Genomic DNA, 23,782 nt, shown 5'->3' on the forward strand with positions numbered 1-23,782 from the left:
ATTGATAACCACAGAACTGCTGTTCTAATCAGCTGATTGCTTTTCAAATCATTATCATTTTCCAGTATTGTTTCATTTACAACTCAGCAAGACTCCAACCAAACATCCACACCTCTCCTTCTGTTGAGGCATATGGGCCTGTGAACCACAGTGCTCAGCTCGGTCTGCGAAGATCTTTTCCTCAGCTCAGAACAATCACGAGCAGCGTGATGTTCCACAAATATCAGAACACAGCGAGTATCATCGGTAACTTCATGAAAGCAGATGTGCTTGTTTGTGCATGTATGTTAACTACACAGATACTGTCTAAAAGAAAAGATGGTGTGAGTGAACTGAGAAATAACTGCATGTTGTGCTCACACAAACACACATGCAGTGAGTTTCAGTGCTTGTGTCAGAAGGGAGGCAGTTTGTTCGTATACTGTCTGTATACAGAGAAAAGAGAGACAGCATCAATAATGTAGCATCTTGACTCCGGGAGTCCACAAAGTCCAATTAATCTCAAAGCCAAAGGAACAAAGGCTTCGCTATTTGACAAACAGGACATGCTGTACTTTGCTCTGCTCTGACTCAGACTTGATAAGAAGAAAAGATCGCGAAAAGAAATGTTAGGGGGGCTAAGTAAAGGAGAGTAAAACACCAAAGGTGGCTAAAAGGGATCTTCAAAGGTAACGTCCTGACTCTTTTCAGCTCCTCTGACATTTCACTGCCACTGCCAGACAGGCCCACCTTAGATCTGCGCTCCATCTGAAAAACACACCTTTTACCTTCAGTCAAAACTGCCCCAGTCTAACCAGACTCCAGTTAAATTTGACTCACCTCACCCAAACTGAGATTGCTACTGCATGCTACACAGTCTGAGGAGCAAATATATTATATGCACTTCTGTTAATATTTCTGCTTGTGAATGAAAATACAATCTGTGGCCTTTATACTGAACATGCAATGTGTTCCTGTTGATCAGGATCATTGTTTTAAAAATAGTAGTTATAAATATGTTATTTTGCTGTCCAGTACAGAGGAAGGTTTGAGATGAGTTTAGATGGCAGTTCAGCCATATTACAAAAAGGAAACATTCTTTCTCACTTACCTTAAGATGCAGATAGTTGTAGTTTACATTTTGAGATATCTGTCTCTGAGATTTCTGCTGCCACCCCAGTACAATATGGAATTAAATTATGGGTCCTAACAATATTAAAGAGAATCAATCTCTATAAAAACTGTCAACAGTGTGTTTAGTGATTATCCAGAGTTAGTGAGACATTTTGCTTGGATGATAACAGACAAAATTCCATTCTATTGGGCACGGTTATCTCAAAAACTTGGATTATCAAAACCAAAATTGTCTGTAATCTCTGTAATGCTAGATACCCCTAGAGGAAAGTGAGAAATTGTGTTTTTTTTTTTGTTTTGTTTTTTAAAACAAGGTTAGCTCAAACACTGGATGTACGGTTTGTATCACACTCTGGGTTTGATGGTAAACAAGCATATATCCAAACATAAATGATTTAAGAAAGTAAGGCTCCAACATGACACAGCAATGCTATTACACAAGATGACTGGTGGTGATTAATGACACTGGATCCTTACAGGTTTATATCTGAGGGCATCTCGATAGGATCCAAACAGAGCGGCCTGCACTCTCAGGAAGGCCCTCGCCACACCACATCCTGTTGCTGTTGACTGCTTCTTCAGCTTGCTTTTCAGAGAGGACACCTGGTGGAAAACAGAAAGAGAGAATGTTGGAGAGAAAGAGACAGAAAGTGAAGGAAAAGGGAGAGAGAGGTGGGAGGGCGGAAAAGGAGAGATGGGGGGGTAAAAGTTAAATTATCACCTCTGAAATTGGTGGAGGAAACAGCTAGCCCATTCTGGGTGTGAAGTATCACATTTGCAGGTCATCTCAAAAAAGAAAAGAAAAGAAAGGGAAAAGCTTAAGCCTTTCCTCCAAGCTTATCTGTTGTGCTGTTGGGAGCACCTGCTGCTTTGCTAATTGAGCGGAGGATGGGGGGGGGCGGCAAGAGGGAGGGGACAGCAGAGAGGAAATGGAAACTCGCATCTTTGCTTTTCCTCTCTCACCCTCTCCCTCCATGCTGCCACCCCCGCTCTCATCCCCATCACCGTCTTGCTTTTTTCACTTCTCCCTCCATTTCTAACTCTTCTCCTCTTTCTTCCCAATCCTCCTGTTTTCCCCTCCCCTGTTGGCTCTCCAAAACTCCCTCTAGAAAGGGACTCTTGACATAAAATGTCTTTAATTATTTCCCCTCTCCTGGCTCCGTTTCCAGGACTCCAGGCGAGAGTGGAGGAGCAGCAGGCCCGAGCTTGTTTTAGGATGACAAAAGATTCACCCTGGCCAGCGGGCCCTGGGGAGTCTGGGGAGGAAGTTGTCAAGAGGCTCTCCTCACCTGCTCAGCAGTAGTCTGACTGTGTTGTGGCAGAGTGAGGAGGAGGCAGGGATAGCGAGGGACCGCTGCTCTCTGTGTGGGCTGTGCCAGCGTAGCACAAAAGCACAACGTTTGATTGGGTTGCACAGGAGGTCTGGATTACTGTAATGCAGTTTGGTGTGGGCTGTGCAGTAGTACGGCCTTCAATCACAATTTTAATTTCAATTAGTGAAAAACACATTAATTGTACATCCTCACTGAATAACTTTGCATGGTTTCATCTTATATTCTATACCAATATAAAAAGCTACACATATATACTGTACAGTATATAAAAACACAACAATTAATGCTTAATTTCTCTATATAGCACTCAGAAGAGTGTCACCTACAGAGCCAGTGGCTAGTAAGAATTTGCTGTCTTGCTCAGGGCAGAGTAAGCCAAAGCGCTCCAGGTGAGGATGTTCTACCTTCTTATTTCACCACTCTACTGTCTGAATATGGGGCGAGAAAACTGCACATGCAGAACTGATAAAAGTGTGTGAAACAACAAGGAATTAACATTTTTGGTTCGCAGTCTGACAATTAGATTTAACACTGCACTGCATATTTCACCAGTCCATTCAATCACATCTTTATAGAGTGCAACATTTTGTGGGGTGTGCTCTGGCGGTTCTGTGTTCGGAGTGTGTGTCAGATAATTAATAGTTAATTGTCTGGCTTGTCTGCCTCTGTGAAGCAGCATAAAACATTTAAAACCAATTCTATAAATCTATATGATTCGTTTTAATGCTGCTATTTGATTGTAGCAGTATTGGTGGGCAGGAAGAGAAAGAAGAGGAGATGAAAGCAGGAGAAGATTTAAGGGTTGTGTCTGCCTTTAAATGACTCCAGTTCTTCTGTAATGTGATACAATTTTGATCAGCTCTACTTCAATTAGAGGTGGCCAAATATATCATGCTGTGTAGCTGCAGTGTTAGATGGATTGGCGTCTGCAATTAGCCTATCTGGACGACTTCAGGGAAGAGAAGCAAAGTGTTAGCACACAGCTCATACAGAGGACAGGCAGAAAGAAACAGAGGCTGAGAGAGAAGGAGATAAAGCGAGACAGAGAGAGTGGCAGCCTTAAACTGGGACAAAGACAAAACGAACAGCGTGCATTCCTCTCCCCTGGGCTTTCTCACTCTCCACAACGTCCCTGTGCTGCCATTGCAAATGCTCCCAGGCATCAAACAGGAAGTTTATCACGGTTAAATTAACAAGTGTCATCTCCATATTCACTCATTGTGCTAAATGCTTTTATGTTTATGTAAAGCCCTTTCTAAATTAATATTTCATGTTTATATGTGTTTTCACAGATTTTCTTTTTTCAATCAAAGCAAACACAATGTCAATCTAAGTGGGGGAGGCATACCCCAAAGACTGTCAGAGAAGACGGGATAGCAGCGGAGTTCACTCTGCACACAGAGTTCTGTACAACAGCTTTGAACGGGTGAGAGGACTGCAGTGGCAACCACTTTTTAATGAGGTGGGGACACAATCACTTGTGTTTTGTTACCCAGAGAATAATGGGTGATAAAGCAATAAAATCAAAGTTTCACGTTTATTCACGAGTAAGATTAGGCATTATGAAAAATAATCTTCTTGAGTCACACGTGGTAATTAATTAAATTGGCACATAACAAATATAGTAGAAGGGCATGACAGATACGAGAGTATCGTTTTTTTTGCTAATAGAAAATCTAAGCACAGTCTTTTATGCGCTCTCTCACATACCCGATACAAAAAATAAATGTGTGTTTAGTAATTGGATATTGAATATGGCGCCTACGCCACAATCATCAGGTATGCCTTCACAGTAATGGCTCTGTCAAACTAATTAACTTCTACAGTTTGAGTGAAGCTAACGAGATGCGTACAGGCATCAGAGGAAGGCCAGGCTCTACAGGTGATAACCCTATTTGGCAGTGACATTTTTTAGTGTAAAGTCACAGTGGCGGTGATGAGATCAAAGGCAGAGAGTCCCCCATTGGGTCCAATTAGAACTATAGCATTGTACAGCGAAGGGGTGGCAGGAGGAGAGAGGGGAGTGGGTGGCTGAGGAGAGGGAAAAAAAAAAAAAAAACTGTTGAGTTATGATATTCATAATCTATGCAGAGAGGCCTTTCCAGTACAGGTCTTCTCCCCATAGCTGTGATCTTTTCAATTTACATCAAGGGAAGATAGTTGGGGATGAAAGTGGGGCATCTAAGGCACACAACCCACAGAGGGCAGACATGGGGCCTCATTAAGGCCCAGCCCAGCCAGCCCCAAACAGGGTTTGAAGTGCGTCACATAAAGAGCATGGGGTCAAAGGTCAGACATAGAACAGATCTCCATTTAACTCTCCAGCTGGAGATGGTAATTAGCAGGTGCAATGATGATCCCTGCCTGACTGTAAGGGATGATACCGCTGTATGTGACACCAGGCATCTGTGTGAATGTACACACGGACACACATGGTGCCTGGTGGTGTCACCTACAGTGGTATCCTCCCTTGGGCCCTTACTCATATCATTCTCACATGCATGTGAATACAGAATACTCAGGTACTGTGTATATTTACACCCACACAATATCAAAATAGAAATTCTGAGGGCAAACTTGACAAAGACACAAACACCTCTCGCTATCTTTGTAAGAGATGAAGTAGCCTACAACTACTACTGCTCTATTCTAAAACTCAACCAGATTAAATAATTATAGCTTTATCACTTTATGTTGTGCATGACAACAAGCAATATTTCTATAGAAAGTGCTCATATAATCAGTCACACCACACAACATATGAAATCTGGTCATTGCTGTTAATTAACTATTGGACATATCATTAACGTCCACTTCTAGTTAACAAGCAAAAACAGAAAAACAAAACATGAGAAAAGTTAGGAGCCGGCTAACAATATTATATTTACTATTGAGTATATATACAGAAAACTCTGAATATATATTTAGAATTTTCCTCTAAATTTTCACTAAAGCATGAAAAAAAACCTTCCCAAATAACGACCCTGACACTTGTCTGTTGTTAAAATAAATAAATAAAAAGTTGGGTTTTCTTCTCACAAAAAAAGAATGTTTTGTTTAAGATTCTGTCCAGGGAAAGAAAGCCATGGGGACGCAATTAAAGAACTACAAAGAAAAAAATAGTTATGAAAATCTCCCACTTTCTTTTGATGTGCTGCAGTGTGAACTGTACACACACGTACAGACACACACACACACACACACACACACACACACACACAACTCTGAACAAAGACACACGGAGAACCGGCATATACTCTCACACATATTGTACATGAGCATGTAACTTGCAATCTATAAAATTCCTTCATTCAATTTAATATGAATATTTGGTATTTTATGATTTATGTATTTTTTAATTAACCTCTTTTTATAAGTCTTACTGTAAATGTCACAATGATAGGAATACTACTTAAGTTATTGGGGTGGAGTTAATTCAAATCTTTCATAACTAACCACATAAAATCACGAACCTCTAGTCTTTGGTAGCAAATATGAATATTAAATTAGCAAAGTGATAAAATAAATAAATACGTAAAAACAATGAATGACTAATATAGACAAACTATTAAGGCACATCATGAGACATAATTATAAGTCATTCAGTATGTTGATCTGCTGTTAAGCACATGCAATACAATGCAATAGCCAAGCGAAATGATAAAGAGTGAAAAAGCAACGGGGAGAAAAAGTCTGTGTGTGTGTGTATGTGTGTGTGTTTTAATAGGGCTATCTCATTGCCATGAGACTCTCCCCGGTGTGGGGTTACTTTGTCAAGCTGACCTCTTATAGCAGCTGAGTTTTGCATACATAATTAACTACAGCTAAATGTCATCTCTCACTTCAATAACTAACGCAGTGGGTGATGCTGCTCTCTCTTTTTGACTCCTAATCCGGAGTGAACCGCCGGCAGAACGAGAATGTGAAAATGAAGTGCAGCTTTTAAACTCCACATGAGTAAATGAGGGGTTACTAACACTGCAGAAAAGGAGTGTATGCACAGTTCAGCGCCATCTAAAACAATCGCAACCTGTAAAATAATGTTTCAAATGAGCAGATATCGACATTCGCAGTTGGTAATGTACAGACACAACAACAGCAACAAAATCAAATGCTTTGGAGCTCGTTATTATGTGTTGTGGACAGCCAGACTGTTTCTGTGAAATACAGTATGTAACTGAGGTGGAGTAACCACATTCCCAGCACTGAGCTAACATGTAGTTAGTACAGCATGTGAGGGGCTTTACTGTAAGTGACTACGCTATACTGGGGAGGACACCAGTGAAATGAAACACCAAAACTGAAAAAGAGGGAATCTGGTGGACATAACGAAAATCTGTAAGTAGCAAAAGTTTACTCTTGAACTAGATCTGAATGTCATTGATGAACATTCCTGGCCGACAATGTGTAGGTGTCTCTGTGTGTGTCGGTGCATCTGTGTGTGTGTGTGAGTGTTTGCCTGCTGTCGGCTGTACTCCGTTGTAGATGATGATGTAGATGTTGTTTTCTGGGAGCATCGGAGAGCTGAACACCAAATTAAAGCCGCGATGTTTGATTAAGTGTGCCAGGTGATCTCAGGAGAGGCACGCAGACACAACCTCAACCCCCTCATTCATTTGTAAACCTCCAAATGCAAGCTTGAAATACAGGAAGTAGGAGTGTACGCTGTAAATTCCCCCCTTGATTGGGAATACAAATGATCAAATGTATGAAGGCTAGGAACGTATGGGTACACAGTGTCAGCAAAGTTGCGAGAGGCAGAGAGGAGGAGAATAGAAGGAATTAGGCTGTGATGTGAGAGAGAGCATCTGAAAATAAAGATGTAAGCAGCATTGTAGCACCTCACCTTGAATAGGTGGTACAGAAAGAATAATACATGAAAAAAAAAAATCTTCCGTCACTGGTTTGAGATCAATTGTCGGGATCAAATAAGAATCTGATTCGGTCACACACTGTTTGTTTTCAGAATTAAGAGACTCCTAATTCGCTATTCTTGGATACTTTTAATGACTAGCGTGGTAAACAGCTCTACCAACCAAAAGCCAATTATAACTTTATCAGCACAATCTTTGTGCAGAAGAGGAACTGTGGATCTCAGAAAGAGAAACAAAAATACCTTGATCTTCCAGGGAAAAAAAAATGTTTTTTTATGGAATATCTCTTTTCAGTGTGCTTGTCAACACATTGATTTTACTGACACGTCCACAGTCTCTCTGAGATTAATATGATTTATTAATGTGTATAAACTATTGAAAATTTTAGTTCAACTTAGGCAATGGTAAAATATGCAACAACCTGCTAAAAATACACAAATGATCTATTTCTTTAATAATATCCCAATGTTTACCTAAACTATAGGAGTCAAAACAGAAAAGCACAAACTCAAATAAAGAAACAAAAAAAAAGTTCCTTGATCTGCATTATTTTTTATACAAATATACCAAAATATATTGGTTAAAAGAAGAAATGTTTGGATTGACTTTAAATAAGTAAAAGAGATTAATGTGGTTAATTTATTGCCACTGTCAAAACATGCTTTGTATATTTAAAAAGACAAATCCAGTACAAAAGTACAATTAATGCTGAACCATTGAATCATATGACGTTTCCAATTAAAAAAATGTCAAACGCCATTCTCAAAAGAGCGTTGCATCCTTTTTTTGACCCGTTACCAATTACTCTGTTATTCAGATCTTTCCTTTTTTTGCCAAACGGAACCGCTACTGGCATGGTAGCATTAGTAATAGTCAATAAATCTAAAATATTATGTGTGAAGTTGCGGGAAAAGACCATTAAGGGGCGGGTACTAGTGGAGCCGGTGTAGGGGTCCTGTCTGAAAGAAGGCGGCTAATTCGGGACAACTGTGAACTCTGAACCTGCTAAAAGCACGGCCACTGGTCAGCCGAGCCACGTAATAGAGTCCACATGTGCTCACAGCCTGCGTTGCCATAATTAGACGGATCTCTAAAGGTTTGCTTAAATCAACATCAGAGTGCTATGTTTTCACTCTTAGTTAGACTTAAAAGACGCACAAAAACTGCCTGTGGCCTTCACCTTTTATTCCATTTCATGGTTTATATATTCATACAAAGTGATGCTGGGCTTTTAAAGTGACAATAATCATTACTTCACAGGTCTCAGGGCTTCAATTTCACACTGAATAAAGCCTGAGTGTTAAGTAGCCAGTGTTACAGTGAGAATTGGAGAGAAATGTTTCAAAAGCTCAGAAACAATGCGCGGCAACTCAGCCCAGGCAGAGAATCGCTCAGCATTAATCAAAATTTCAGGCCCTGTGTTTGACAAAATGCACAATGCCTCAAACATCTCCTTGTGTGTAAACACAAACATCAAATGCCATGTGGCATGTCCTCATCACTAACAAGCAAACTAACAAGCGACCTGGAATTCCACTCAATTAGTACCTGCTCGCTTCCTTATTAATCTACTAGCCTCCGTGAGAAGATGAGAGGAGACAAAAAAAAAAAAAAAAAAAGTGAATCGGAATAAAAACAACAACAATTTGTTGCAATAAATATATTAATGCCAGTGAGGTTTTTGTTTCAGGTGGTGTAATTTGACATGATATGCAGGCTATGTTCTGTCATTAGTAAGGAAAAATGGTGAGTAAGGGATCAAAGCAAAAAGGCTCTGAGCCTGCCACTTAATTTATCACACGGCAAAGACAAAGGCTTTTCTCTCTGCTTCTGTCGCTTTTCAAAAGCCCTGACTCCTTTTTATGACAAACTCAGTTTGCAATTTAATTTAGGACTTGAGTCCCTGGGTGCAGAAAAGCAAGCAGGCAGGAAGTGAAAAGAAGGTACTGTAGCCAGACAAGCACACAGGCAAAGAAGCAGGAGAAGCAAACAGCAGGAGCTAGAAACGTCCAGGCTGGTGGTAAGTACTGTGAGAGAGAGACAAGGAGGCAGACAGGTGTCATGAAACTCCAGCAGCCAGGCAGAAAGGCAGGCTATAAGGCAGGCAGGAAAACAGGCTAAAAAGTAGGCAGGACATTGTATAAAATGTAGGAAAAGATCTTATCATTGTAGCTTGTAAAGAGGCATCAATGCACACCAGCAGTTGTGGTGGGCTGAGCAGTGCTAAATCAGGAGAACCAGAGAAGTGTGGGAATGTGACAAGGTCTGGAGTCTGTTGGGCAGTGAATTTAATTATATATTGCAGGTAGGGAAGGAGTCCGGTGGAACCTGAGAATAGCAGTTAGCAGTGGGGGTAATAGTGCGTCCGCAGCCTCAGCGGGGCCTCACACAGGAGCTTTAACACATAAACCCACAAAAACAGATAAACAAACAGTTTCCTACTTCGACAAAGACAGGGAAGACAAGCATGCATGTTGTTCAGTGTGTGTGTGTGTGTGTGTGTGTGTGTGTGTGTGTGTGTGTGTGTGTGTGTGTGTGTGTGTGTGTGTGTGTGTGCGACCCTGACGCCGTGGTGATGTTTCCTGTAGCACTGACCGGCGTCAGTGCTCCATTAATTAAAGAGACGACGCACTGGCAGGTGGCTTCACTGCCCACACTGGTAATTGGCCCCCTTCTTCCCACTCTCTCCCCCTAGAAAATCACCCATCTCTGCCTTTTCTTTTCTTTTCTTTGCCTTGTTCCCTCCTCCTATCTCTGGTTCTCAGAAACGTGCCAGTGGGCAGGCAGAAATGCAAGACTTTGTGAAATAATGATTAGAATGGATGGAGATGAAGGGAAGGGAGCTGCACATTTTCCCACAAGCCTCTGATGGTCGGGGAATGCTGTTCGCCTTCAAGCGTCATACACCGCGACGGGAGTTTACTTTAGACAGCCACAATCTGAGGAGCCAGTACTGCAGTCATTAATGATGTTGGGAGGGGACAGAGCTATACTTTGACAAGTTTCTGTATGTGTATGTGTTTGTCTGTGTATGTTTTTCTGTGCGTGCGTGTGCGTGTGTGTGTGTGTGTGTGTGTGTGTGCACACGCACATGGGCGTGAGTCAGTATGAGAGTACATTGGAGGACAAGAGAATGAGTGTTTATTCAAGAAAGACTTGATGTAAAAGAGGAAAAATGAACCCTTCCGTGTCATCTGTAATGAGACAATAAAGGTTAAGAAGCTCTTGAAGGTGTGTGTGTGTGTGTGTGTGTGTGTGTCTCACCACGTCACTGGGCAGGTTGTGCAGGTCATCAAAGGGACTCTCCAGGGTGTTGGTGTCCACATTCAGAATGACCACATCCTCCAGTGATCGACTGCGTACTCTCTAAAGGAGGAAATGTCCAGTGTTATCAGCCAACAGTGCACAAGCTGCCTCACTAATAACTCTAATCACAATCTCACAATATGGAAGAAATCTCCATCTGTAAATACTATTACAACATGTCCAATTTTGCAAGCAAAAGTTCTAATATAATTAACAATTAAAAAAAGTATTCTGTTTTTACATAATGGAATTTAAGCATTATTTCTCAAAGTGAACCTATTTGTTTTTTGCTATCTAACATTTCATACTAATTAACTATTGAAAATTGGTAAAAACATGTATGTTAAATAAATAACAACGAGCCTGAAAACCTAGTTTGGTTAATTATCAAATCATGACATTAAGTTAACGTTTGAAAAGTGTGGCCCAGGTGTGTTTCCTAGCAGACAAATTCATTTCTGTCCTGAAGCCCCAGGTAGGAGAAAGCACAGCGGTCACTTTTAAAACCACACTGTCATCACACTCCTTTACGATTAACGATGAAATATGGCGTGTAGGAAAATAAATATTAGGATATCTTTACTGTAAGACCCACATGCGCACAAAATGAAGAATGGCACCTAGAGGAAACATTTGGATTGCGCAAACATTTTCCACAGCACCCAAACCTCATGCATCAACAACAACAGAGTGATGCTGTGCTGCGCTGTGTGCATTCTGATGGCGACAAATTCAACTATTATTTCAGTGTGGCGCAGGATGCAGGCAGGTGTGGTGGTGTGTGTGTGGGGGGGGGGGCAGCATAGTGTGTGAATTTCTAGTTTGTCACTTTTGTGACAGCCTGTGCAGTGGAGGCTCACATGCTGATCTGGACTAATTATGTAGTGGCGGAAAGGGGGTCTGTCACGGATGCAGAGTGTGATAAATACTGCCACTGCCGCAACTGTCAGACAAATATCACACACACACACACACACACACACACACACACACACACACGCATTTGCACAATTACACACACACACGTGCAAATGTGTGCGTGCTTGCAACGTGCATTCACACACAACCGAAGTGGTGGTGACGGCTTGCCCCCCCCAACCAACACACAGGGTTTAACAATGAAGTAGAAAAGCTCTTTGTTTGCAGATGCTTTTTCTCCCTTTCTCTCTCTCTCTCTCTCTCTGTCTTTTGTACTTCTGGTTAAGAATCCACACAAGCAAGACAGAAAGATAAAGAAGAAAAAACATTGTTGATTTTTTTTAATTCAATGTGTTGGAGGTGCCAAAAATTACCTTACTAAAGCTTCAAATATTTTATACCAAAATTGAGAGCACAATTCACCAAACGAGGTGCAGCATTAGACTACTGCCCATATATACAGAGAGGGAAAACTAGGAAGTGACTACGTACAGTTACAGCTTTGTCCCTCAATGTAAATTGGTTGTTCATTTAAGAAAATCCACTGAAATGTATATAATATATATCTGATGCAAATTAGGAAACATCAATGTTTAATGTTTCATATACAGTACCATTTTTTATTATATATATCAATTTGCAGCAGCACATTGTGCACATACAGTATAATAATGTATGTGTATATACATGCACTTTTATATGCATACAGATGCCCACAGGTTAACTAACGTACCTCCAGCAGACTAAGATGAACTCCCACAAAGTATGGCATGGGGGCACTGTGGATGGAGAGAGGAAAGCTGTGAGCAATATCAATATCAGATGGTTACATGCAGTAAAGAAATATTTATGGTGGCTACACTGGCACAGCACATTTCACACAACAATCTGAAAAAGTAAAATGCATAGCCTAATGTTAAGCTCTGATTAAAAGATTAGTCGACAAATGTATTCAATAACTATGTTGATATTTGATTAATCTTTGGTTATTTATCAAGCTATAAACTATAAACTAATAAATCACAGACCCTTCAAGGTGAGCATTTGGTGCTTTTCTTTGCATTCCTATATTTTGTAAACTGAATGCTGTTAGGGTTTAGCAATCTGAAGATATGACCTGGTTGTAATACAACTTGTGATGGCATTTGTAATTGTTTTAACAACTTATACACTAAATTATTCTTTTGAAAAAAATCATAAATCAATAGTTCAGAATACAACTAAAGCAAATACATTTTTTTTTTTAAGTAAAACCTATTTTAACAACTGCTAGAAATAATGTGAAAACTACTGTAATGCAACAGATGTGCATTGGATGCATTAAAACTAACATTGCATGCGATAACATAAGGGTAACATAGGCAGCAAAACTGATCATCATCCATATGTTGTTCTTTAACCCAATCATATTACAGTACATGTAGGGCACGGACTAAAAATCTGACGTCAAATTATTTTCCCAGAAACCACCATGCCACTCAAAATGGGAAACAATTAGATTAACTGGTGTGTGTAGCAGCGCAAGCAAATTGATCTGGTGCTACTGGACTGGTTTCAAAAAAAAAGAAATTACCAGGTAAACAACTTTCTCCTTCATTCAGTATTTTTAATTTGCTTAAAAAGTTCAAATGTGATTCAAAAAAGTACATTTTGTCTAAAAATGTTTTCCTTTTATTCTAAAACTTCCACACTCAGCTATCAGTAAGCATTAATATACCTGAAAAGACATTAGAAAAATACTAAGAATACTAATGCTACAGCTCTTATTATTTCCCCTGTCTATTATAATAATAATAAATAATATTAACAATAACAACAATGAATGTTTTTGCAGGACAGTTAATAGAGTTTGTCCTCTACCAAGATGGTCGATTCAAAAAAGTACAGACAGACCTGGAACACTTCCCAGAAAGCTAAAGGGTAGAAGTGTCAACTGTTTTCATTCTACCCTCAAAAAATTCTTTGCATGGTTATTATCATGTCATTCTTGTTTTATGTGATATTTATCTTCAAACTGAAAGTTAGTGGCAAGGAAAGGCTGAATCATAGAGTATGTTTCCCATCCACCACGACGGATTAAATCAACAAAAACAGTCAAATAATAGAAACCATTTTTATGATGAGGTTTACAGAGGAGGCAATAATCGGATAGCTTTGGGTCACCGTATTCCTGGCAAGAATGATTCAGAAGCCACAGGCTTGTAATCAACTTAAAGCAACAGCAAAACAAACAGCAGGCCTGTAGCTCTGAAATTTAGCCACGTTCTTCTCTGTTTCATGAATATACTGTCTTTCACCAACATTTACACAAATGCATGCACATATACACATACATACACACAGCATCTAATATAATTTAGTTATCTAATCAGTGCGTAGAGGACATCCCTGTGATTAAATAAGATAATGATGAGTCTTCACAGAGTGTTGAAAATCACATTTTACTGTCAGTGATGAATAGCGTTTTGATGCTGACGTGTCCCTTTGTGCTAAAGCGCTGTACTGTAAGCGTCAACGTAAAACAGCTCCTTTTACATGAGCTGTCTTTTCCACTCTGCTTTTTTTTAAGATATCTGAAGTTGATATGAACACATGTAGATTTGTAGATGAGCTGTTACTTCTGCTCTACATTTAGTTTCAATTAAGTCCATTCAGATTAATTGGATTTGAGTTGGATGGGTGATAATGAACCCCTGAGAGGGCTAAGATGATGAGAGCATGATGCTGCACTGGCATGAAATATGGAGCAAGGTGATCCAGGTCGTTTGTTACGTCGAGGGGCCACACGCAGGAGAAGACGCGCCACAAGAGGAATCGTGCGAACGGGTGGGAGAATGTGTGAACATGTGTGTCTGCACTTTTACACGGAGGTTTTAGCGGCAGAGCTCGGTGCATGACCAGCACACATATCCTGGTGTGTGTTTACGTGTCTGTGTCTGTGTGTGTGTGTGTGTGTGTGTGTGTGTGTGTGTGTGTGTGTGTGTGTGTGTGTGTGTGTGTGTGTGTGTCTGTGAGCGTGCATGCGTGTGTGTCGGAAGGTGGCTGAATAATGAGAGAAAGAAGGAGAGAAAAGGTGGGGGTGTAAACATTTATTATGATGATCCTGATATGTGTGTGTTTCAGAGATGGTCAGCCTTACCAACAGTAGTCCAGAAGATGCGAGGGCAGAACAGGGATGAAGATGTGCTGCCAGTACATAGGAAAGAGCAGAGCAGCTGCACCGTGGACACATGCAGTTAACTACAGAAAGAGAAAGAAGTAAGAGGACAAACTCAACACAACTTTTCAAGGCAACACAAAATGGTTAAGACACTTTATGCTGTATGTTTACTGGTGGTTTCCATTATTAAAACAGAAGGTTTGTGTGGATTCAGAAGAATTGCCCCAAAGACAGAACTGCAACAAGTTTAAAAAAAAAAAAGCAATAAAATAACTTTGAGCTAAATATAATGCTCGTCTTTTTTATTTCTAAAACATTTCTACAACTTGTCCAACTTAGTTTCTTCACTGCTAAATTCTATAGAAGAAAGAACTTCAGCTCTATTTCCTTCCAAACAATATCCTATTTTTCAAAAAATCCAGAAGTCTGATCAAGGTTGCTGCTGTGGTGATGTTTTGTGTTGATGCGTCGATCATCAATGTTTGATTTCACTGAATTAGCCTTTAATCTCGCTCACAAACAAAAGCCCTCAGAAAAAAAAGGAACGTGGTACATTGACATGCCTAGTGCTGTTGATGAACACACGACCTGCAAGCTATTGTTGGAGGAAGAGAACAGACTGAAAGCTGGAGCGCTTGTCTTAAACTCATGACAGAAGCACAGCAGAGGAACAAAGATTTATGAGGAGGTGAAAAGAAAAGTATTGAAAGGGCTGACATGAAGAATGGCAACACATGCTTTACACAAAAAGAACAAGGTTTCCACCATACTGATTCATTTGTGGTGGGTCATCACTGCAATAATCTTGCCACTTTTGCACATGGCATTGAGACATTTTCATAAAAAAAAAATAATTCAAAGCACAGATTCTAACCCATTTTGAACACAGAAATGAGAGCAAAAACAGTACCAGTGTTCATAATTAACTGCTTTTGAATTCAATGTCAAAGTGAGAAAAAAACTAGAGATGTTCCGATACCGATACCAGTATCGGCTCCGATACTGCCTAAAACGCTGGTATCGGTAAGTACTGGAGTTTATGCACCGATCCGATACCACGTAATAAAGCCCTAAAGAAAATCTACATTAAAGTAGCTTATTTATGTTCTTTTTCCGTTATAACTGACTGTCAAAGTGGAGAATAAAAGAAAGTTCTGGGGCATTCATTGTTTGTGTTTGTTCATGTTTCACAAAGAGTTTAACCTGAGCCAGACCGACAACAAAGATAGAAATCATATCACATCCATACAGGGATAGTAGTATACAGCTGTTAAAACATAATGAAATATATGACACTCTAGTATCGGATCGGTACTCGGTATTGGCCGATACGCAAGTTCAGGTATCGGAATCGGTATCGGGAAGCAAAAAAGTGGTATCGGGCCATCTCTAACAAAAACAACAAACAAAGCCCAAAACAGTGCTGACAGTAACCATCAAAATCAAAATTACTCCAACTCCTATGACTAAGAAATTAAAGAGAGAGAGAGAAAAAAATAACATCTTTTTAACATATAATGAGAAGCAATCACATGAAGATGGCATTCTTTTTCAAAGGAGCTCTCTACATTGTCAAACCAACATTACACATACAATTAAAGCCATTGTCTCCCATTGTCTTAAAAACCAGCACTCCCCCTCTTGACATCCCATCTCATAAAAACCTAGCTATAGTAATGACCTGCAAATCACACACACACGCACACACACACACACACGCACACACACACACACACACACACACACACACACACACACACACACACACACACACACACACACACACACACACACACACACACGGCAGGAGAAAGAGGCGTTAGCTCATCCCCCAGATTAAAATAACATGATTAAATATGGAAAGAGAACAGAGGTCTGAGGGGCTCCTGCGGGACTTCATTAGGGCAAATTGCCAAAGAATGAAACATGAGTTAGCCAAGAGAGACTGCGGGCTAGGCCAATACCGCCGGGACCCCGGAGCAGCAGCCGCCGTTATACTGCTGGAGCTTCACAGTCAATGTGTGAAGCGGACACACACTATCACACGCACACACGCGCACAACTACCAGGAGACCCCCTGCTCACTGACACACACAATGTCACAATTGACCGGCCAAAAGCGGGTGAGCCTGGCGAATGAAAACCACCGCTGCCAGAGAAAGAGAAAAAGTGCCCCACCCTTTGAATCCACCCAAACATCAAGCCCGGACATCTGAAAAGCTTACAACAAAAAGTGTGTGTGTGTCTGTGTCTGTCCATGTGCCTCCCCCTCCCTGCATGTTTGTTTTAACTGCATTCATTTTTCATATCGGCAGGAAAAAAAGCAAGGATCTTTTTTTTTTTTTTTTTTTATTGTCTCTGTACAATCTCTCATACACCCAGTCCCACAATAGTTAGGACTTAATCAACATTTAATTGGTGTCTTGCTCTGTGTATCTGCATATGCATATTTCCGCTGCCTGCCGTCTTCAAATAAAACACAACAATGCCACGCTCCTGTCAAGATTAATTCCCTGGCAAACAGTTTGTATTTTTGCGAATTCTGAAAATAAATCAATGCTATGAATATTAATGTCTGAAAGTGAGGTACTTGGTGGAAGAGCTACTATCAAAACCATCACACCCTTCTCCCTTTTCCAAAGCGAGGATGGTAAGAGGCCATTAAATTGTGATGAAGAGAGGTCAGCAATCCGGCTGTGGATATACATACACACATACGTACATGTGCCACACGAGCACGCACGCACACACACACTAAGCGGAGCGCCAACAGGCGTGTGTATTCCTCCTCTGGGAGTGCGAGACAAGCCCCAGCCATTCACTGGTACCAGGAGGTAATGGCACAGAACACCTCGCTAACCAACTTCAATTATCTCCACCCGGCCTCAAGGTGAGCCCCCCAACTGGCATGATTTACTCTCAGGTTGAAAGGGAAAACAGGAGTCTCTCTCTCTCTGCTTTTCTTCTTCTCAGGTTGGGTGGCTGGCTTGGGGGGGAGTTGGCCGAGAGGGGAGGGGGGAGTTACTGAAACTAAAATAATGATTTATACGAAGCAAATCTAGATTTCTGTTTTCTTTTATTTGCTATCTCCAAAGCAATGGAGGTGGCAGTGTGCCTGAGATAAGGCAACTTGGAAGGAACTCCAGAGGAATAGTTCACTTATTTGCTTCTCTAATTCAGCTTAGTACAAATCCCTGTCCTTGTTCAAATTTGAGAACGAACAAGGCAAAAAGTAAAAGGAAGATAAATTGGGGAAAAAAGAAATCTTTTTTTTTTTTTTCTTCATTTAGAGGGGGGCTTCACATGAGAGTGGGTCATGAGAGGCTAAGGCTGATAAAATATTTGCCAGGCTGATAAATAATAGATGAGTGGAGCCAAATGGCTTACACGCTCCACAAAAGACCTGGGTGCTTAATATTCCATTCAATGGAGAATCACAGATACAGTCCCCAAGAACAAATACAGGATTAGGTGCTGGGTCCAGTCCTCAGGGACCAGGGCTCTGCCCGGTAATGAGGGGCTGCCTGCCTATTACACTGTGTGTGTGTGTGTGTGTGTGTGTGTGTGTGTGTGTGTGTGTGTGTGTGTGTGTGTGTGTGTGTGTGTGTGTGTGTGTGTGTGTGTGTGTGTGTGCGCGTGTATACCCCCTTCCTCTGAGAGAAGCTAACCGATTATACAGCGACAGCCTGCTTCAAAAAGCAGTCAAGGTCTTTGGTTTTGCCCTGAGAGCTTTTTTAGTGTGCTGTAGCCGAGACAGAAACAGTCCACACTAACACTGGTTTTCCAAGATCCATTCAAAAGGACTAAAGGAAAGAGAGACAGAAAGAGATGGAGAGGAGGAGGTGAATGTGGGAGAAGAAGAAAGACGAGTGGAGAGATCAAATTTGCATTGCAACTTTGAAGTAGGTAGCAATAAACCTAAGCTGAGAGGTCACACACCAGTTTTGTCAATAATGGGGGTCTGAGTGTGAGTTAATTGCCATGCCCCCTTTCAGACTACATACTAATAGTATACACTAAGTATTGCATACTAAATGTCTCAGCATACTGTTTTTGCTGTAAAAAAAAAAAAATCAACATAATCATTTTATACTAACAGGAAATGAAGCAATGTGTGTGCCGTTTATGTCACTCAAACTGTGACTTTGGACTATTACTACCAATTAAACTTTACAAATAGACATTAAAATATTTTTCAAAGATTTAACAGTTATTTTTTTGCTTTCTGCTGTGTTCACAAAGCTGTTTTACCACCATCTACAATTTGTTTTTATACTTTCCAGCTGTAAGCAGCTCCCCCATTTCCTTTGAGCATTGCATTATGGGACAATAACGTCAATCAACAGCACACTGAAAGATCCAGTGTTGCACACTTACCAAACTGTGCCACTTTTAGATTGTGAACATGCCACATACTTAAAACCTGCAGGGAATAAGGTGTGTAGTATGGAATAGGGATACAGCTAATCAAATTTTTTTTATGCAGGAAATTAACCAAAAAGCTGAATTATGACACAAAGATTCACACAGTTAACAAAAACAATTTGTTCATTACATGTGGATTGCTATCCCAACTCTTCTGACGGCTCTCCACATTCACACGTCATCACATTGAGATGAGTCAACAGCTACACAACCCTTCAACAGTGATGTCTCCTTAAAAAGCTGGACCCACCAGATACACCTCTTTCACATAGCTTTCATATTAAAACGGCAGTGTAATGGAGATTTTACTGAACTGGGAATATAACAACACTCATTCCCTCTGCTTGCATACTCTCAGATGAGGGAACCTATCGCACATGTTAAATTACAGCGAGAGTGAGACAAATAGCTGCTGCTGCAGGCAATGTAATTCAATTTGACAGGAGGAATGGTATCAACAGAGTCGCTCTTGACCTCTTCACACCAGCCTCAAACACTCACTTCCCTTCCACTAGCCTTTCCTTCCAACTCCATCCCTACACACTCCCTCCAAATTCAATCCTCTCTTCTCCTTTCCCAGCCTCATATCCATCCCAGTTCTTCATGTCTTATCCTGTTTTCCTCCTCTGCTTTTCCTGCTGCCTTCTGTCCATTGCTATCTCTCCCTCATTTCTCCTGTGGGTTTAAAACTGTGTTAGCCTTTCCCTCTCCCCTCTCCTGCACAGAGTAAGTCACCAATTACCCGTGCTCTGCTTCTCTCTCTGTTGACAAACGCCGGTGTCAGGCCCGGCACAACGCAGGTGTGCCACAAACAAGTAGGTGGCACAGGGAGAGAGAGAGAGGGGGCACACAGGACGACAAAGGTAACAGCTAACGCCAGGCCTCCCACACATGCACACACAGTCACTGACTCATTCGCAGAAAGACACGAGACATAAGGTACAAACACCTGTGAGTGCAGAAGATACACAAACAGGTGCATGCAAAAGAGACGCAAACACCCACAACATATGCACATACACATTCACAGCGGCACAAGTCAGACACATGGCATGAGGCTGAGATAAGTCTATTGAGGGGAAGGATGTCCCGATGTTCTGCAGATGCCCAACAACAGAGAGACACATTAAGACACCCAGGAAGAGGGAGGCAACGTCTGAGAGAAAGAGAGGTGTAGCCAGGGTGAGTGAGAGACAGATGGACAGAAAATAATGTCAGTGAGGAAGAATAACTAAGACGGAGAGAAAGTAGAGAGACAGAGAGAAGTCAGGGAAAGAGAGGGAAAGAAGAACAGAGGAAAAGGCAGGAAACAGAGAGACAGCTGGCACTCTAGGGCATGGTGGATGGATAGTTCCTTGTTAGCATAGGCCTGACAGGCTGATGAGAGGGCTGCTGTCAGCCGGTGCTGGGGCCGGGCTGTGTGAGTTTGGGCAATAGGCAGGACAGAGGCTGGGCTCGAGAGCTGGGGGGGCCTCGGCAGATGAAAGACACGGAGGGTGGTGGGGCGATGGTGGTGGGCCGATGGTGGTGGGGGTCCTCCCAACTGACTAGTTAGAGGAAGGGCCGATGCAGCCCTATTATACGGCCCTATGACAAGGCTGCACGCTCGGCTGGCTCCCGCCCCTGCGCCACTGCCGACCGGCCTTTTAAAAACACTGGTACCATTCACCTCCGGTCACGAAACAGCAATAAGTCAACTGACGCATTGTTGTAAGATCATGATTTATTCCTTTGCTGTTGGCTGCTTGCGAGACACGCCAGCCATGTACCGGCAGACTGACACACCGGGTTCACCAAGGGCTTTAACACAGGCAGCACCTAGAGCAGGCAGAATAAATGCAGTATATCTTTGTGTGTGTCTGTCTGTGTGTGTGTGTGTGTCTGTCTGTGTCTGTGTGTGTGTGTGTGTGTGTTTCTCGCCCTCTTTCCACTTTCTATTCCCTGTTTCTCTTTGCTTGGCTGAGAGGCTGGACAGGCGGAGGTGGTGAAAAGCAGCTGGATGGTACTAACGATGGTACTAACAATACCTTCTCTCATACATCCTCTATCTGTAGCAAGCAGACTATAGAAATATTACCTGTCCATCCAGTGACTGCTAACACTCACTTTAACAAACATTTTTGACAAACTCTGACGTTAATTATATATTTCCCATCCTTTAAGATATTTGATCGCAACACAGTGGTGTGGATAATGAGCTGGGCTCTTTGCAGATAAGTACGTATACACGTAGATAGCTGGCTTCCAGAATCATTGGCAGCCGTTTCCACAACAGCAAAAAATAACGCATCACAGGAGCAGTAATAACATCAGGCCTGCTAGTAATCCCAGTGGAGATGTGGAAATACCTTTGTAATACAGTGCCTGACATATATCGCTGCCAAACCAAAACACCTCTCCCTGAGGAAGACGGATGGATAGACAGATGAGTGGATGAAGGATTGCAAAGGATAAAAGGTTTACACAGGTAAAGGTCTGACGTGGAAGCTCTTAAAAAATCCTATCGGCATAAATTTGTTTAAAAAAAAAACAAAAAAAGCCGAGATTAGTCGCAGGCGCAGAAACCTATAAATCACGGACAAATATCGCCTCCACTTCCTCTTCCTGCTAAAAAGAAAAACACCTTCACCCTTGAGTCTGATAATTTACATCGTGTAACCCTTGTGTCACAGCACAGCGTGCAGCCGAGACCCTGAGCAAAGTGCTGCTGGTCTGAGAAAGCTGAGGGGAGACAGGTGATATTCTCTGAGGGCTGGGTATGTTTTTTTTTTACAGCTTTTTCTGATTATAGCTCCTATGGGAGCCGTTCCCTGCAGCACCCATCACCACTCACAGGCCCCTTTGGCTGTTCAGTGTTGTGCAGCCTTGTAGATACCAAGGCAGGACCAGCTACACTACAGATAGGACTTGGATGACATCACTTCCATCTCCCATTTCATCTGTCATAAACATTTGGCTCTGCCTCATCAGCCGCATAGATAATGGGGGGGGAGGTTGGAATGAGGAACAGAGGGAGGAAGAGGGGAAGAAAGACACAGAGAGATTTCCTCCCTCATACAGACAGACAGAAGGGACTTTAAATTATGTGAGAGAGTTAAGCCATGTAATAACAGATAATTTAAGGCTTTTTTTGGCCATTAATATGTTGCAGTTATAAGACAAACAGTCAAGTATAATCCAGCTTTAGTGTGGATTTCACAGCTTGTCAAAGTGCGGTGATAGTGCTGCTCTCTGACTGCAGGATGCCCAGGCAACGAGGGAGGGGCAGACAGATCAGTTCAACTCTCTCTGTACAAGTAGCGTAGCCATGTCAGATAAATATTCTCATCGTACTAATTAGGGTTTGATATCCTGCTGGATTATTAATGAAGAGAATCATGTCCAATCTACGAAAAGGTCCCAACATTTGAGCTGCATACTTTTTTAAGAGAGCAAATCGGTATCTGAATTAGATCTGAAGCCAAAAATAGCAACCGTGACTCTCTGTGACTGTAAATTAGCAATATTTTCTCATATAACATGACGTACTGAAAACATAGAGCTTAACATTTCATGACTGAAAGCTTCCCCTCAACTTGAAATTAAATGTTCAGGAAACTCATCTTTCAAGTGCAGTATTTGAACTATTTTCTAACTATTTTATAGAGCAGGGCAGAGCTGGTAACTGACTACAGCTGAGAGAATGACTAGGAAGGAATGGACTCACAGTGCTAAGCTTGCTTGAGGTAATGATGATGCGCCGTTCATGCAGCATACTGGCGTAGAGCTGGAGCATGTTGTTGACGTCCACAGCCACAAAGTACTCTGTCAGGTTCCTCTGGAGATAGATGGGAATAGAAGGATATGCAGGTACATAACTGTCCTTGCTTACAGTAAAGTGTCAAAGCTACAGACAGTGAGAGTGCCAGAGTGTGCCATAAAGAGAGACATACAGTAGTGGCTGAAAAAGGACTTGGACTTCCATGTCTGCACATATTGTTTTTGCAGTAAGAAAATAAATGGATGAGAAATTCAGATTCAAACCATCTGCTATACCGTAAATTCTCAAATAACGGACGGGCTGAGGCCTTTATTTACCTAAAAATACAGAGGGTACCAGGCAATTATTTGAAGCAGGCCTATATTGGAGACAGGCCTTTAGGTCTAATTCACTCTGTTTATAGTTGATCAAATTTTAGTATGAAGCATCCTTCTTTTCTAAACTGCTCCTGTTTGCTCAGTTAAAATGTTGTTACTGCATTATGCGGTTAATAAAAACGTAGTCTATATCCACGACCTTCCACTTCCGGGATTGCTCCGGTGCCGCCGGAAATTCAGCCGGATGTTCCTCTTTTCGGCCGGATGTCGGTTACCTTCCGCTGTCTTTGTGTTGGCATTCTAAACTGAATCTGAGTTTTCTGTTGCATGACTAAAACAACTTTTGAACGTACACATGTTCCATCAACACAAGTTCCTTCCCAAGGCTATTTTGCAGCAGCACTGTGGCTCCGCCCGGCGCTTAGCCCCACCCATGACGATTGTGATTGGTTTAAAGAATTGCCACTAAACCAGAGCACGTTTTTCTCCCATCCCAGAATGCTGTGTGGACTAGCTAGACTCTTCTCCGCACCGCTGTGGAGGAAGGTCTGGCTATGCCAGACTAATAAAAACTC

General features: G+C 41.6%; 1 protein-coding gene across 4 annotated transcripts in view; it reads right to left on the reverse strand.

Moving 5' to 3' along the window:
- Nucleotides 1-23,782, reverse strand: part of dennd1b (DENN/MADD domain containing 1B) — a 112,011-nt gene that overhangs the window by 30,130 nt on the left and 58,099 nt on the right. For all 4 annotated transcript variants that reach the window (XM_028587302.1, XM_028587301.1, XM_028587303.1 and 1 more), the window contains 5 exons: nucleotides 22,837-22,947; nucleotides 14,685-14,785; nucleotides 12,279-12,324; nucleotides 10,586-10,687; nucleotides 1,591-1,716 (listed from right to left, as the gene is read on the reverse strand). In XM_028587302.1, the coding sequence (XP_028443103.1) occupies nucleotides 1,591-1,716; nucleotides 10,586-10,687; nucleotides 12,279-12,324; nucleotides 14,685-14,785; nucleotides 22,837-22,947 (486 nt within the window). The remainder of the gene's footprint in view (nucleotides 1-1,590; nucleotides 1,717-10,585; nucleotides 10,688-12,278; nucleotides 12,325-14,684; nucleotides 14,786-22,836; nucleotides 22,948-23,782) is intronic.

This window comes from Perca flavescens, chromosome 9 (assembly GCF_004354835.1).
Source record: "Perca flavescens isolate YP-PL-M2 chromosome 9, PFLA_1.0, whole genome shotgun sequence".
In the NCBI taxonomy this organism is placed as follows: domain Eukaryota; kingdom Metazoa; phylum Chordata; class Actinopteri; order Perciformes; family Percidae; genus Perca; species Perca flavescens.